This window comes from Sugiyamaella lignohabitans, chromosome A (genome assembly GCF_001640025.1).
Source record: "Sugiyamaella lignohabitans strain CBS 10342 chromosome A, complete sequence".
NCBI lineage: Eukaryota > Fungi > Ascomycota > Dipodascomycetes > Dipodascales > Trichomonascaceae > Sugiyamaella > Sugiyamaella lignohabitans.
In genome coordinates, this window is record NC_031672.1 from 3168781 (window position 1) to 3185610 (window position 16830).

The window sequence follows — 16830 nt, forward strand, 5'->3', positions numbered from 1 at the left end:
GGCCGCCGTCAAGACCTTTGAACTCCGCAAGAAGAACAAGCAACAACTCGAGTCTCAACTCGTTGACCTCAAGAAGGAGCTTGCCAAGCTCCGCGTCCAAAACAGCGGATCTAGCAACGTCAAGAGCACCAAGATCGGTGATGTCAGAACCTCGATCGCTCGTGTCCTTACCGTCATCAACCTCACCCAAAGACAAAACCTCCGTGAGTTGTACAAGGGCAAGAAGTACATCCCCAAGGACCTCCGTGCCAAGAAGACCCGTGCCATTAGAAGAAGATTGACTGCCCACGAGTCGAGCCTCAAGACCCTCAAGGCCCGCAAGCAAGAGATCGCTTTCCCCCAAAGAAAGTACGCTATCAAGGCTTAAATCAAAAATAAAAAGAATATATGAATAAACCACTTCACCAGGTTTGACCTTTTTATGTATATTTTAATGCACCCTTTCCAAAACTATCTCCTGTCCGTCCTGGACCTGCCTCTACTGGGTGTGCCTCCGGCGGCCGGGCTCCGCCCGGACCTGGTTGTGCTCGCTTCGCGAGCGGCGTGGAGCGTGGTTCTAGGAGGTGGAACTCGGGTCTGGAGTTGCTAACTTTTCAGTGGTAGTAGTAATCTCCTGCGAAGCAGGAGCTACAGGGTCTGGGGCGGAGCCCCAACCGCCGGAGGCAATGGTGTGAGGAGAAGAGTTGTGAACCCCTGAGTTCTATAGCTGCTATTGGATAGAGTGTATTCGGATATTGTTAAAGTGTTAAGGGGGGTTTTTTCGGTGATTCTGTTTGGACTGAGGGAAAACCAGCTCGCAATTGCCTATTTTTAATTAAGTATTAATGGAATATTTATACAACATGTGTTTATCAGCTGTATATTCATTGGTAAGATACTTTACCCATCTGGTCAGTGATAGAGTATAAAATTAATAATCTGATAGCTTCACAGCACAGAGCTGACATTTGGAAAGAAAGGAAAGTGGTATTTTTGGGTCAATAAATAGTGCCAATTGGCCACTGAAAAGTTTCCTTTGGTTGATGCAGGGACCGGGTTGCTAGTGGATCTGCCAAATTAAAGTTGCGTGCATGGGTATCTGGCATGGATGTAGTTGACTCGACATGGGCTTACCCGACTAATATCTTATCGTGCGGAGGATCTGGCATGGATGTAGTTGACTCGACATGGGCTTACTCGACTAATATCTGATCGTACATCGCGGTAGACCCGAGCTAAAACCGCTAACACTGCTAATGAGGTTCACAGGGGTCAGTCAAATGCAGTGTTATCAGCCAAAAGACTACATCAGTGAAAAAGTCTACGGTGAAAATATCGATCTGAATGAAGAACATCAGCGAGAGAACACAGATCCACCAAACACTGAACAACAACCACCAAACCTCCTCCTAGCACTAGCACCCCTCAGTCAGTCGCTCCCCGGTTTCAACACGGGTTCCAAACCATACCCAGAACCCACAAAAACACCCCCAAACCCAACTCAGTCCACAACACCCCACAGTCGCCGCCGGTCGCGAAGCGACCACAACCAGGTCCGGGCGGAGCCCGGCCGCCGGAGGCACAACCCCCGCCACGTGATCAGCCAGGGCCCCTTATCAGCTCGTGCTCGGGGTGGCCAGTCAGACGGCCAGCAGCGGGCGACCCTAGCCCATGCAGCCGTGCGAGCGAGCAGGGCGAACCAAGAAACGACGATGTTAGCAGCTGGGACGGGAAGGAGCGACAGAGAAAGAGTGTTCAAAGACGCTTGCTTCACAGCTGATTAATCGATAGGTGCGACTGGACTGCTAGCTTCTCGAGACAACCGAAGCGACATTCACACACTCATATACGTACAAAACACCCAGACAGTCCGATTGGTTCTTGTTTGTAGTGATTTGGACCCATTGAGCGACTGCTAAGTGAAACAACTCAAACGCACACAAAGCACCCAGGTTTTTGCAATGGTGAGTGGATTGTGGGTGCGGGAGGTGCCTCCGGCGGCTGGGGCTTTGCCCCAGACCCTGTGGCTCCTCTCGCTTCGCTCGAGTCGGACGTGAGGGTGCCCTCGTTTCTGGGGTCCAGGTTAAGGACCCCGAGTTCAGGGCTCCGAGTCTAGCACCCCGAGTCCAGGCCCCGGGTCCAGGAGGGGACCCAGGTCGCTCGCGAAGCGAGCACAACCAGGTCCGGGCGGAGCCCGGCCGCCGGAGGCATGACGGCAAGAAACTAACACAGTCCAGGCCGGTTTAGTTGAAAACGCTCGTAAGATTTTGACCCGTGTGTCGCTTGACGACAATGCCAAGGAGCACGAGTATGGCTCGATCTACTCGGTTTCGGGACCTGTTATTGTGGCCGAGAACATGATTGGTTCTGCCATGTACGAATTGGTTAAGGTCGGTCATGAGAATTTGGTCGGTGAAGTCATTCGTATCGACGGTGATAAGGCTACGATCCAGGTTTATGAGGAGACTGCTGGTGTTACTGTGGGAGATCCTGTTTTGAGAACTGGTAAGCCATTGTCAGTGGAATTGGGTCCTGGTTTGATGGAGACCATTTATGACGGTATCCAACGTCCTCTCAAGGCCATTCAGGAGAATTCTAAGAGTATTTATATTCCTCGTGGTGTGGATGCTCCTGCTTTGAACCGTGATATCAAATATGAATTCAAGCCCGGTGATTTCAAGGTTGGTGATCATATCACTGGTGGTGATATTATCGGATCTGTTTATGAGAACTCTCTTTTGTCTGATCACAAGATCTTGCTTCCTCCTAGAGCCAGAGGTACAGTCACCCATATCGCTGAGCCTGGTTCGTACACAGTTGCTGAGAACATTTTGGAAATCGAGTTCGAGGGTCAAAAGTACAATTATTCCATGTTCCACACGTGGCCTGTTCGTGTTCCTCGTCCCGTCAGCGAGAAATTGACTGCCGATTTCCCTCTTTTGACCGGTCAAAGAGTCTTGGATGCTTTGTTCCCCTGTGTTCAAGGTGGTACTACCTGTATTCCCGGTGCTTTTGGTTGTGGTAAGACCGTCATTTCGCAATCTCTTTCTAAATATTCTAACTCGGATGTTATTATCTATGTTGGATGTGGTGAACGTGGTAACGAGATGGCTGAAGTATTGATGGAGTTCCCCGAACTGTTTACAGAAATTAATGGCAGAAAAGAACCTATTATGAAGAGAACTACTCTTGTTGCGAATACCTCGAACATGCCAGTAGCTGCTCGTGAGGCTTCTATTTATACTGGTATTACATTGGCCGAGTATTTCCGTGATCAAGGTAAAGATGTTTCTATGATTGCCGACTCGTCGTCTCGTTGGGCCGAAGCTCTTCGTGAGATTTCTGGTCGTCTTGGAGAAATGCCTGCTGATCAGGGTTTCCCTGCTTATTTGGGTGCTAAATTGGCTTCTTTCTATGAACGTGCTGGAAAAGCCACTGCTCTTGGAAACCCTGGAAGAAAGGGATCCGTATCGATTGTGGCTGCCGTATCACCTCCTGGTGGAGATTTCTCAGATCCTGTTACCACATCGACTCTTGGTATTACCCAGGTTTTCTGGGGTCTTGATAAGAAGTTGGCACAAAGAAAGCATTTCCCATCCATCAACACTTCATTATCGTACTCTAAGTATACCAATGTTCTTGACAAGTACTATGACGGCCACTACCCTGAATTCCCCACTCTCCGTGACCGTATTAAGGAGATTATTTCAAATGCCGAGGAGTTGGAGCAGGTTGTTCAATTGGTCGGCAAGAGCGCCCTTTCCGATTCCGACAAGATTACCCTTGACGTGGCCACTCTGATCAAGGAGGATTTCCTGCAACAAAACGGATACTCGAGTTACGACGCTTTCTGTCCTATCTGGAAGACCAATGCCATGATGAAGGCGTTTGTTACGTACTTTGAGGAGGCTCAAAAGGCAGTTGCTGCCGGCGCTTCCTGGAGCAAACTGGCCGAGTCTACTGCCGATATCAAGCACGCTGTATCGTCGTCGAAATTCTTCGAGCCCAGTCGCGGTGAGAAAGAGCTTGACGTCGAGTTCGGCAAACTCGTGTCCAGCATCACCGACCGTTTCGCCGATGCCTCTGAGTAACCCCACAACTGGTCCTAGCATTCTTAGACTCGACTCTCTTATATAACAAACTTAATAAATCAATCAACACTACCCCCACCACCACCACCACCTCCTCCACAGCAGAACATCCAATTCCTGGAAACCTGTTAGCATTTTCTGGTCTGGGGGACCAGCCTCCGGCGGCTGGGGCTCCGCCCCAGACCCCGTAGCTCCTGCTTCGCAGGAGATTCCTTAACTGCCTCCGGCGGCTGGGGCGCTGCCCCAGCCCCGTGGCTCCTGCTTCCCAGGAGTTGGCTGGGCCCATCAACGGAAAAACGACTCGAGCGAAGCGAGAGGAGCCACGGGGTCTGGGGCAGAGCCCCAGCCGCCGGAGGCACGTCAGGGACCCTCGACGGAAACCGACTCGAGCGGAGCGAGAGGAGCCAGGGGTCTAGGGCAGCGCCTCAGCCGACGGAGGCCGGGACAACTCACCAGCGAGTGGACCCTGATTTGGCCGGTGGCGGGCTCGGAAGCTCGTCAGGCGTGCTGGAGTGTGCGGTGTCGGGGTTTTGGACGCTGAGCGCGGTGCGGACAGTGTTGCTTCGGTTGACGGCGATTGAGGCTGGGGCTAGGCATTCAGAGGCGTACGGGTGGTTGGCGATATCGCTGCTGTATTGCGAGGCCGAAGGTCGGAACGGTCTGAATCCTGCTGAGAACGGCAGCGGTGTTCCGGGTCCACAGGTGTTGGCATTGGGAGGTGGTGCTACAGGCAGATGTGGTTCGCCATACTCGACCAATGGACTTCCAACTACCACAAAATTGTCGTTGTTCTCGTCCTCATCTTCACCACTGCTGGAACCAAGAAGAGACACTGGCAATGGATAATCAAAAGGAGCCCATCCACTGGTATTTTCTACAACAGATACCGACGGAAGGGCGTCGTCTGGAGCAGGAACTGCGATATGACAGTCATCATCGCCGTCGTCATTGTCTTCGTCGGTATCTTGGTTGCTATTAATTTCTTTATCTTGAAGCAACAACAACGCCAGAGAATCTTCTTTCAACTGAGGATAATAATCAGACCCACGAACAGTCCGTTCCGACAGTTTTCCCGAAGAATTATCCGAATCGTCGGCCGTCGCTGCTGGCGGTCCATTCATAATTCCCCACACGACCATTTTTCACCAAAATTAATTCTGAAAAAAAGTAAAAAAAACAACCTGAATCCCCATCAACCCACCCATTGCCTTCCCATCCTCCCACGAGCATTATGTGCCAGAATCTGGTCATATATATATATATATATATCTGGTCCACCTGACACCGCGTTTATGACCCTGAACCGCCCCAGACCCGGTGGCTACTCGAACTTCGCTCGAGGAGGTGCGTCGGGGCCCGGCGATCGGTGCAGGGGGTATGCGAGATAACAGGGCGCCCCCAATGGGGTGCGCCCGCGGCGGTGCTGATATCGGTGGACCAATCAGCCGGACCATTATGACGATCAGATCATAAATCACTACCCCCGCCGAGAGACAGTCTGATTCTGTGACATAAACTAACAGAATCCAAGATTGATTGATCAGAATATGAGTTATAAACTGCCAGGAGTTCGCGAGTTTGTGCAATTGGACCGACCACAGCAAACAGAGGTGCTGGCTCACTTGTTTGAACGGTGTGAAACGCTGAATCAGTTCATCTTCGACAGGGTTCTCAGTGCCAAGAATGATCCCACTACTTTCACAGGATATCCAGATTTAATAGAACAAATCCGAAGCCAACTTCTCCAGTTCTTATCCAGTGACCCCCAAGACCCTCGCATCGCACAAATCATCGCGGCCCACCCTCGTCTGGGCGCCGCAAAAGCCAATCTATCGTCGCATTCTCAGGGGGAACAGGAATCACTCAAAGCAGCAGCCGAAGAAGAAACCGCTAAACTCCAGCATCTGAACACACTCTACGAACAAACGTTCCCCGGACTTCGCTACGTAGTCTTCGTCAATGGCCGCAGCCGCCAAATCATAATGGAAAACATGCAATCGCGCATCTCTCGAGCCGACATCGGTGCTGAAAAGACCGAGGCCCTCAACGCCATGTGCGACATAGCACTCGACCGGGCGTCGAAACTCGCGTGAATTCGGGGAGACAGAGTGCCTCCGGCGGCTGGGGCGCTGCCCAGACCCCGTGGCTCCTGCTTCGCAGGAGTTTGCTGGGACCGTGGACGGAACCGACTCGAGCGGAGCGAGAGGAGCAGCGGGGTCTGGGGCGGGGCCCCAGCCGCCCGAGGCAAAGGGCCACCCTGTAAAATACATAATATATTAGAAACAAAAGATAGACGTCAAAAAATGGAGCAAAACTATATCGTGATCGGTAGTAGTAGTAGTAGTAGTAGAGAAAATCTTACAAGAAATAGTCGGGGGTTTTTCTAGATACAGAGGGCTCGCCGGGCCGAGGACAGGGGTCGTACTGGAGGAAAGTGTTGTTGAGTTTCTCGTCGACTTCCATGATGGCGGCCTGGTTACCGCATCGGTAGCAGTAGTTGGGTGCCGAGAAAATGGTCACCACCTGTTGTTCGTGCGACCAGCTGTATCCTTCCATGACAAGTTGATGGGCTCGTGAAATTAGACTCAGGTCGTTGGTATGGTTAAACTGCTCGGAAATGTCCTGGCCAAACGTGAATCCTGCACCTCGTGGCGATACTCCCCAAGACCCTCGGTCGTCAGGATCCGACCACAGCAAATCACACATGGGCCCGTCATGAGGAACTTCCTGGAACCGGTTCAGATCCCGGATATTATCAATAGTCTCGATATTAGGTGACAGACCGCCATGAAGACAGAAGATCTTGTTCTCTACTAAAGCAGTAATGGGGAAAAAGTCGAACAAATCAGTAAACATTTTCCACACATTAGCATTGCCGTACTTTCTCAAACACTCGTCATAGAATCCATACACCTGGGTGATCTGACGCGACTCGTGATTACCTCTCAAAATAGTCAACCGGCTGGGATATCGTACTTTCATAGCAACCAAATACGACACCGACTCCACCGAGTAGTATCCTCTATCGACATAATCTCCCATAAACAGGTAATTAGTATCCGGACACGGCCCGCCAATCTTAAACAGCTCCATCAGATCGTGGAACTGGCCATGAACGTCTCCACAAATGGTCACTGGCGCCGAAACAGGCTGCACATTCTGTTCAAACTGCAAAATATCCTTAGCCTACACCCTCGTTAGTATCCCATTCACATCCCCCCAATCGCTCGCGAAGCGAGCACAACGGGGTCTGGGGCAGCGCCCCAGCCGCCGGAGGCACACCTCCGTTTCCCCGTGTCTCGCCTCCGGCGGCTGGGGCGCTGCCCCAGACCCCGTTGTGCTCGCTTCGCGAGCGGCATCGGGTAGGTGCGGTGGTACTTACCATGTTGCAGAGTTGTTGGACCTCTTCTTCGGAGAGGGGGTTGCATCCTTGGAGTGTTTCGATCCATGAGTCGAGCTGGTTGAGTGATTGCGAAGTGAGCTCGGCTGGCGCATTGCGGCCCATGACCGAGATATCGTGGTAGCGGCTATCGAGCGGGTCGACACCGAACTCGTGGATGTGTCCGTTTTCTTCGTCTTCCAGACCTAACGATGGCTCAGTCAATGCATCCTCCATTTGTACATCAGGATCGATATCCATTATAGCTCGTGGGTGTGGTGGTTGTGTGATGTGGATTGCTCAGTTCAGTGAGTCGAAAACAGCGAGTCTGTATACGTATACTCGACCTTTTCGTTTTCTCCTTTTTCTATGTTTTTGTGTGTCCTAGTCACAGTGATTAGTACTACTGACAGACTTTAACCACTATCTAATATGACCTTGTCGATATTATACTAGTAGATATAGTAACCAGTTGACGGTGTCGACGATGAAATAGTAACCAGATGACAATGTCGATGAAGTAGTAACCAGATGACGATGTCGATGATGTACTATCTAGTTGACAATGTCGATGATATAACCAGTTGATGCCTGTTTGTTACCAAGATCCTGGACAGTTACTGTTTTGTTATATAGATTTTACTCTTCGTTCTTTGCTCTTTGAATCAATCAATCGAGTTCTTTTCTCGTGTTATTCTGTTTTTATTTTGTGTTTTAAGCAGTTGTTTTGTTTTGATGTCGAGCTATCTGCAATTTGCTGACCAGTCCTGATAGTGTTAGCTTCAGTTCAGTCAGTCAGAGTCAATTCAGTTTCAAACAAACCAGCTGTTCGTCAATCGAGTGGCTGTCGAGATTTCTTTTGACAAGCTTATAAATCAGTCGACCTCAGTTCACCAGCTAGTTCATGGACTGGCAGTATCAATTGTTATTTTTGGGTTCCTGTTTCTCGTCTGCCAGCTGTTGTCAATAAACACAATCCAACAACGACGAAAGAAATCTAACCAAAGCCTATCAATGAAAAAAACTCTGTTGTTGTCCTTTTTATTTCTGTTGTTCTGATGTTGGCACTTACACTCGACAATTCAAATGTGATGTGGTTCGATGTTGGTTTTGGTTTTTGGGTTTTTGGATGTCGGTTGTTTTTTGTGACTAAGGACGTCTCCCATCTGCCTGCCACTGGTGTTGTTATGCGTCCCCGTCCTCGTACCCTCGCCGTTGCTGCTGCTGCTGCTGCCTCGTCCTGCCAGATTTCCTAATTTCCGCCCCACCACCCGGCCGGTTGAGACTAACCCCCTTCCCACCCCAGCCCGACGCCTGTGGGGAAATCAAGCCCCCCTGGGCTGAACGCCTGCTATGACCATCACTGTACCGGGGTATGGGCGCGGGGGCCAGGGGTCTGCCTCCGGCGGCTGGGGCTCCGCCCCAGACCCTGGTTGCTCCTCTCGCTACGCTCGAGTCGTCCGCCGACGGTCCCAGCAACCTCCTGCGAAGCAGGAGCCACGGGGTCTGGGGCAACGCCCCAGCCGCCGGAGGCGTTTGGCCCTTGAGGACCCTGCGTGGGGCGCGTGCGGCGGAGAGTAGTGAGGCTGAAAAAAGATTTGAAATTTCAGTTGCTGGTGGTGGAGGAGGTGGAGCTGCGTTTATAACCGACGAACCAGAGGCCATCCACCGTCGTTAACAGCTTCATTTTGGAACAATGCCATCTACTGCTGCCATCGTCACTTCTGCTGTAGCAGTCTCTGCTGGTAAGTAAACCCCCCAGCCCGCTATCGAGCCGGGCACCGCCCCTGTCACCACCCTCACTCCTGTCTCTCGGAACACATCTTCCCAGTGACACAACCGCCTTAAAACTCCTAAAACTCCGATTCGAGACTCAACTCTCGCACTCCTAACCGTCCCGACCATCCGTCCACGGTCCTAGCAATCTCCTGCGAAGCAGGAGCTACGGGGTCTGTGGCGGAGCCCCAGCCGCCGGAGGCAAACCCTCCACCACCACCTACCCGTGAATCCCCCTAACAAGAGCAGTCGGATACCTGATATACTTTGACTACCAGCGAAGAAACTCGCCCGAGTTCCGCCGCAACTTGAAGAAATCGGTCAAGAAGTACCAGAAAGAACAGGCAGTGGCTGCCGAGCAGGGCAAGAACGAGCTGCGTAACAAGCTGGCTAAGATCATTGCCGACTCGCTAGAAAACGATCCTCTTCCCGACAATTTACAGGAACGCGAGAAGTTCTTTGTCAGCGAGGTGTCTCGTGCTGACGAACTGCTCACCCAGGGTGACCACGTCGACGCAGCTCTTGCTTTCTATCGTGCTCTCCGTGTGTACCCCAGCCCCATCGACCTGCTCAACATCTACGACAAATCCCTGAAACCCGAGGTCCTGGAAATCCTGCGTAACATGATCGTTCTCGAGCCCCCTCCAGCTATCGCCTCAGTCCTCAGCGGAGCTGCTGCTGCTGCCGCCGCCGCTACCACTGACGGCCCCGAGGTCGAGTAATCGCCACGGTCCCTAGACCTCTTAAATCTGTATATAGCATGAAATCTATCTCCTATTGTACTACTGGACCCTGGGGGAGGGGGGTGCTGCCTCCGGCGGCTGGGGCTCCGCCCCAGACCCCGCTGCTCCTCTCGCTTCGCTCGAGTCGGGCGTCGGGAGAACGGGCTCTTTCTTCTTCACGGGATCTCCCAAACCCGACTCGAGCGAAGCGAGAGGAGCAGTGGGGTCTGGGGCGGAGCCCCAGCCGCCGGAGGCAGACCCCCCGGCACCGCGTCCCGAGCCCCTCGGCCCCTCCGAGCCGGCTCGGGATCGTGTTTCCTGAACGAGCTATCTCAGGGGTATGCAAGCGTGGTGGGGCAGGGTCGCTGGACCCTGCATGACGGGCCAGGGGTCGGGAGGAGCTCCGCTAGGAGGGGGTGTGCCTCCGGCGGCTGGGGCGCTGCCCCAGACCCGTTGCTCCTGCTTCGCAGGAGATTGCTGGGACCGTGGACGGACCCGACTCGAGCGCAGCGAGAGGAGCAGCGGGGTCTGGGGCGGAGCCCCAGCTGCCGGAGGCACTTTGGCCCGGACTATATTTAGGGTGGTCAGTTTGCCAGGGGCTCGCAGGTGTGGAGAGAGTCGTGTCGAGGGTGATCGGCTGGGGGGTGTACTTGTTGGGAAATATTCAGTGCTGGTGAGTGGTGGGTGAAAAAGCAAGTTCGCAACGACGCGACTTCTCGCAAAAGTCCTTTTCAAGTACAGAATAACCGCTATTGCATGATGGCCCTATAGAGTTTTGGAAAGATGTACATTTGGCTCCTCTTTTGCGTGCCTCTTGGCTCGTAACAGGGCACCAGCCAAAGTTTGAACAAAAGAGTGTTTGGGTTTGGGGTTTTGATCCGTAGATTGGGGATCTGGCTGCTGAGGAGGATCCAGCAGCAGCTCAATCGCTGCTCATCGCCGGTCATCAGCCAAAAGCAAAATGTTCTGTGACGAGATCTGGTTGGCCGGCCAGCTGAAGATGCCGCTCCTCGCTTGTCGTTAATTTTCCGAATATGGCGGCGGCGGCTTTTCTTGCCGATACACGGCGGCATGGATTGCCGCGTCGCGTCGCGGCTGCTGCACTTCCTGTGATAGTACTAGTAATAGTAGTAATAGGTAGCAGTAATAGCTGTACTAATAGCAGTAGTAAAAGTAGAACTAATAACAGAGGAGTACAGCTCACGGCTTGCTTGACTAAACTGAAATGAATGAAACGAGGTGAGACAATGCAATGTAAACTCGCGGCAGCAGCAGTACTAGTACATAACAGGCTGCTTGAGTCGTGCAAGTGCCCGCCTCATGGTCTGTAGGGTGAGTATCCAGCCAACCTGGCTCCTGTATTACTACTGATTCTCGCGTCCACTTTACAGATAACTACAGAAAAGTACAGTACACGACCCGTAAACTACTGTACACTGCTGTAGACTATTTTATACTACGGTAAAATTCAGTACACGACCATAAACTATTTTATACTACAGAAAGCTACAGAAATGTCCAGTACTCTTCCGTAAACTACATCGTGCTGTAGTAATATACGACAGTACGCGACCGTAAACTATATCATGCCGTAGCTACTACTACGTAATACATCTAACTACCACCACCTACTTTGTAAAACCGGTTAACTACAGTGCACTAGCGCTAACTACCACTATTTACAGTGCACTACCTCTAACTGCAGTATACAACCAGTTAGCTATACTGCACTACTGCTAACTAACTACCACTATCTACAGTATACAACCACTAACTACAGCATACCCCTGTAATTGTCTCACAAAACTCTATCTACTCAATTTAAACTCTGATTAAACTATTAAGCTCCAACTGCTCGACACACATTCGTTAAGCCCGCAAAACCTAAATTTCGGTTCAACCGTTATCGCAAAGACATACTTCATAAGCGATGCAACCATATCCCTATTAGATGGTTTCTCATGTGTGCTATTATTCGCGTGCAGTTTTTCTTTATTATTTTTCTTCTCCTGGCCCCAAAAAAATAAATAAATATATAATGCAGTTGCATTTGCATTTTACACGGGATTGAGATCTAGTCCCGCATGCTCATAAATGTAGCCAATATGGGACGTTATTACTTATTCTGTTCCTTATTAAAAAAGCGCTGCTGCAGATCAACCTGTATGTTTGTTACATGCAGACCTATTTTGAATCAATTCTGTATCATAGATGGTCCTTCACAATACAGCTATAGCCTCTATAGGCACAGCAACCAGCATAACAACACTTGACTGCAACTTACAGCTGAACTACCTATTCGCTGCTAAACATGGCGCCCGATGCATATACAATGCAAGAAACCTGGCCCCTGCTAGCTCCTTGCTGGATCATTAGGGGTCAATCTCCGAAGATCTGGTATCGGTCTGTCCAGGGTTTTTTTTTTTCCTTTTGTTCTGTTATGTGGTTTGAATTGATTTAAGGGCCGCCGTTTCCCCATTCGAATTAAATTTGGCTAGTGTGTTCTTAACTAACAACAAACTAATTAACTAACTAACTAACTAACGAACTAACTGATTTAACTGCCGGTAAAAATATACAATCCCATCCGTTTTGTATATTAATAGAGTGCTGACTATTGAGTTGTTTTGTTTTTTTCGTTTGATTTGGTGTCTAATTATATCTATTTAATATCAGGAATTTGCCCTTTGATTTCCTTTGATAGACAAACTGTTGATTGATTCATTGATTGATTATATTGGTCTATCGCTAAAAGCACACTGAGTAGACTGTCATTAATCCGATTCTCCGATTGCAGTTGGTTTTTACGCTCCGATTACCTGGAATCATCCGATAGAAGAGTCGATCTTTTAGTAACAGACTCGATCTTGGATTTCGAAATTAATTGATAGACGATCGATAGTTGGTTTATTGATTGTTCGTTATTTTTCTTTTCCTGTTCATTTGACTGCTCCCCCAAAATTAAAATGTCGGTTATTCGCGAAGAAGAATCGAGGATCCAATCCCAAATCCCTCCCCAATATATTGTTGCTCCTAAAAAGGCAATTGAAGAATATATCACCCTGGATGCTGAAGATGAGTCTCTTGTCAGATGGAAAAAGTCCTTGGGCTTGAATGTCGACAACTACAACGGTGTTAATTCCATTGGTGATCCCACCGACAAGAGAAAACTAGTCGTGGTCCACATCAAAGTCGCTGTTGAAGGAAGAGACCCTGTATTCCTTAATACCGAGAACGAGTCGGAAATCAAGAATTTTGGTAAAAACCCTGTAGCGGCAATTGAACATGCCAAGTTCAAGATTACTATCAGATTTAGAATCCAGCATGAGATTCTTACTGGTTTGAGATACTATCAAACGGCAAAGAGAGGTGGTATTACCATGTCCAAGACTGATCACACTTTAGGTGCTTACCCACCTAATACTCCTGACAAGCCTTACTACGAGGTATCTTTACCCGAAGGTGAAGCCCCTGGTGGTCTACTTGCTAGAGGTTCATACTCGTGTTCAACTACTTTTTACGACGATGATAAAGTCAGTCACTTGACAATTCCTTGGAAGCTCATGATTGTCAAGCGAGAGAAATGATTCTGTGTTGTGGTTGATTAATGTAGTAGTAGTAGTGGTATGATGATGTTATGTTATTTTTTCTTTTGTTTTGTATCAGTTTTTCACTTGTTTGTTAGTATTTTCCATTGTTGTCTCGCATCTTTTTCTACCTCTAAAATAATAATTGTAAAAGTATTTAATGAAAAAGAAAAAAAAAAATAAATAAATACAAGTCATTATATATGTGTACGTATATTTACAATAATGGCTCTCGATTCAGCTGAATCATCGTTCACTTGGGTTCTCACTTTCCTTGGACAAGAGGTGGGAAGTCTGTAGACAAATCAAGCTGTTTTTGTTGGTTCGGGGGCTGCTCCTGAGATGGTGATGCTGCTGTATTAGAAGCTGTAGTGGTTGTTTGTTGCCCCGAACTTGAAGCTACAGCTACACTAGTCGACTCAGTTGGAGTTGAATTGATGGTACCTGACAGCAACGATGGTGTGTTGGATATCGTGCCTGAAGTATACGCATGTGCTGACCCTGGTCTGACAATTCCTTGGGAATGATGTGGCACTTTGGGGTAGTTAGGCTGGTACTGATGCTTTTGCTGGTGCTCCTGATACGGGCGCATGTGCTGCTGTTGCTGCGGATGCTGGTAGCTTGGCTGTGCGTACTGATATTCTGGCTGCTGTTGATATGCGTAGGAGCCCTGTGTTTGATGCTGATATCGGTGTGGATATTGATGCTGCGGTTGATACTGATGCACTGGTTGGGATTGAGGTTGAGGTTGATACTGATGTTGGTTCTGTGGTCGATAAGACATTGCTTGTGGGTTATAATAGGCCCCTTGTGAAATACCATTATTACAATAATCAGCCCTGTTAGCTAGACTGGGATCTTGGTTATATAGTTGTGGATAATTCGGATACCTCCCTGTTACTGCACCATTATATGCCAGGTATTGAGGATTCACCTGTTGCTGCTGTGGGACATTGCCATTGTTTTGGTAACCGGGGTAATTGTAGTTATAAATTGGAGTTCGAACCGTATCAGCCTGAAACTGTATGCTGTTTCCACTTCTATTCAAGTCGGGACCGGTAGCACCCCCGCTTTTGGCTCTATGAACTGTACCATTTGAATATGTTGGGTGAGTGCTGTGGTGTTTCTGGCCTTCAAACTTGCTATAAAGTTGAGGATCACTTAGGTTGGATCGATTGTTATACGCATAGACACTGTTACTATTACTGATAATATCATGCTGTCTCACATATTCACGAGAATATTCTCTAGCATCCGACACACTTAGATCACCTGCAGCCGGCTTAGTTGTTGAATCAACAGTCGCATCATCTTCACCCTCTTCAGCTTCTACAAAATTCTTAAAGATTCTTGCTCTGGCCTCTTCATAGGCAGCCACTTTGGCTTCAAAGCTAAGTCCCTTTAATGTACCACTCTTACTGTCATCCTGAGTAGTGACATCTGATTCATCAGATGACATATTACCAGATCTCTTGTCTTCCTCTACAACCACACTTCGGTTTAACAATTTTGGCTTGTCAATTTTTTTAGAGCCGGCATCAGAACTCCCGCCATCCGGGATCTCGGACAATCCATTCGAAGTAGCAGTATCAACTGGTGTAGTCAAAAGAACAGACCCATTATTACCACTATTATCCAGCTCAGCTGGCGATGGTGACACTGATGACTGTCGTGAAGGCTGCTCGCGATCTTTTTTCAACAATACCGCCGGCCGTTTGGTAATAACCAGCTTCTTCATCGGCGATTCTAATGCTGATGCCTGACCATCAACACCACCACTACCTCCACTAGGGCTACTATAACCACTAAGTATCTCACTAGAATTGGGTCCACTTGGAGTCATTAGACTACCTTCTTTGTGATCATTACTTCCACTTGGATTCTCATTCTCGATATCACTCAATCTAATTCGAGGAAGTTTCATTGGCTTTGACTCCTTGAAAACTACCACACTCCTACCCTCGAGACTCGACATATGACCTATGCCGTAATAATCCGCTACTTTATGAGATACGAGGCGGAAATACGAGTTCATAGCGTCAAGTTCGACTGACTGGACATTTGGCGTTCTCAGTAGACTCAGGATTTGTTTCTCTAGTCTCAGCACAAACATTCTGTTTTTTGGATCAAATAAAGCCAGCCTGAGAACATGATCCAGACTCGAGTATGGAGTTTCATGTGCACTAATAGAATTAGAGCCAATATCAGCAATAGTACCGCCGGTCACAATATCGACAGAATTACCGTCAGTGGATTTAGGAGCGCCAGAACTTAGATCTACCACTGGCTTGCTTGGTGAATCGACTGGTAATCCCCCTGATGGTACCTCTATAGAATTCTCAGTTTGTTGCGACGTCGAGTGATCTTGTGATTGAGCCGTCGGTCCAGATACAACCTCTCTACTTTTCATGGCATCTGTGGTATGAGAACGGGTAGTACCAGTGCTACCAGAATTACCACTAGCAGCAGCAGCAACATCAGCAAAAGACAGGGGCTTGGAGACCTTTTTAACTCCAAGTTTCTCTGTTACTCCCACACCATCTTGAGCCATTCTGGTCTCTGAACTAACAGGGACAGGGTGTTTGGAATCCAAAATCGCCACTTTGGGATCCTCAAGTACAGACTGGGATGCCACAGTTGCACCCTCAACTGAACCAGATTCCATCGGATTGAAAATTCCACTTGAAATTTAGTGGTTGAACTATGATCTGTCCGCGTGATCTGGGCGGTAACTCTAGCAATTCAGACTAACTCGTCCTATAGCGAATAAAATCCCAGCTCACGTTACCAGTCACTGAGTTCAGATACCAGCGAGAGAGCAATCCCACTCTAATTAAGCTCCGTAGCTTGAAAATAATCTCCAAATCTTAATCAATAGTAACGTGCCTAACTGGCTGAGTAGTTAGCACGGCCAATAAAAGTGACAAAGTCGCGCCGCAAAATCTGTGGCTCTATATCACCTCTGTCGGCAAAGCCAGCGGAAAACCGATCAATCTTACCATGAGAAACTAGATAATGAGTATAAAAATAAACCAAATTGTTTAGCATTTAGTCAATTTCCTTATATCCAGTTAGAAAATAAAAAAAGCAGAAGCTGTTTCTCATTATTTTTTAATACCGCTGAAATATTCACTCTGCTCCACCAACTCCACCATTACCCCTGGAGATCAGCCGCATATCTTGATACCAATACTGCGGACATGGCGATTACCAACCAAGTTCCGACTGTGTACTACTCAAACGACTACCCTTAGGAGCACTGTTCAAGTGCGAATCGACTCCATATTCAAATTAGA

General features: G+C 48.8%; 5 protein-coding genes across 5 annotated transcripts; 2 read left to right on the top strand and 3 right to left on the bottom strand.

Moving 5' to 3' along the window:
- Positions 1 to 2336: 2336 nt before the first annotated feature.
- On the top strand, positions 2337 to 4070 carry VMA1 (H(+)-transporting V1 sector ATPase subunit A; the record flags this gene model as incomplete). The annotated part of the gene is made up of 1 exon (XM_018877850.1): positions 2337 to 4070. The coding sequence occupies one exon, from the start codon at positions 2337 to 2339 to the stop codon at positions 4068 to 4070; it is 1734 nt and encodes a 577-aa protein (XP_018735211.1).
- A 2358-nt stretch (positions 4071 to 6428) lies between these two features.
- Positions 6429 to 7163, bottom strand: PPH21 (phosphoprotein phosphatase 2A catalytic subunit PPH21; the record flags this gene model as incomplete). The annotated part of the gene is made up of 1 exon (XM_018877851.1): positions 6429 to 7163. The coding sequence occupies one exon, from the start codon at positions 7161 to 7163 to the stop codon at positions 6429 to 6431; it is 735 nt and encodes a 244-aa protein (XP_018735212.1).
- An 88-nt stretch (positions 7164 to 7251) lies between these two features.
- Positions 7252 to 7710, bottom strand: PPH21 (phosphoprotein phosphatase 2A catalytic subunit PPH21; the record flags this gene model as incomplete). Its single annotated transcript, XM_018877852.1, has 1 exon — positions 7252 to 7710. One exon carries the CDS (start codon positions 7708 to 7710, stop codon positions 7252 to 7254), a length of 459 nt encoding a protein of 152 aa, XP_018735213.1.
- Positions 7711 to 12913: 5203 nt separating this feature from the next.
- On the top strand, positions 12914 to 13534 carry RDI1 (Rdi1p; the record flags this gene model as incomplete). The annotated part of the gene is made up of 1 exon (XM_018877853.1): positions 12914 to 13534. The coding sequence occupies one exon, from the start codon at positions 12914 to 12916 to the stop codon at positions 13532 to 13534; it is 621 nt and encodes a 206-aa protein (XP_018735214.1).
- Positions 13535 to 13799: 265 nt separating this feature from the next.
- Positions 13800 to 16199, bottom strand: RBS1 (R3H domain-containing protein 2; the record flags this gene model as incomplete). Its single annotated transcript, XM_018877854.1, has 1 exon — positions 13800 to 16199. One exon carries the CDS (start codon positions 16197 to 16199, stop codon positions 13800 to 13802), a length of 2400 nt encoding a protein of 799 aa, XP_018735215.1.
- Between the last annotated feature and the right edge of the window lie 631 nt (positions 16200 to 16830).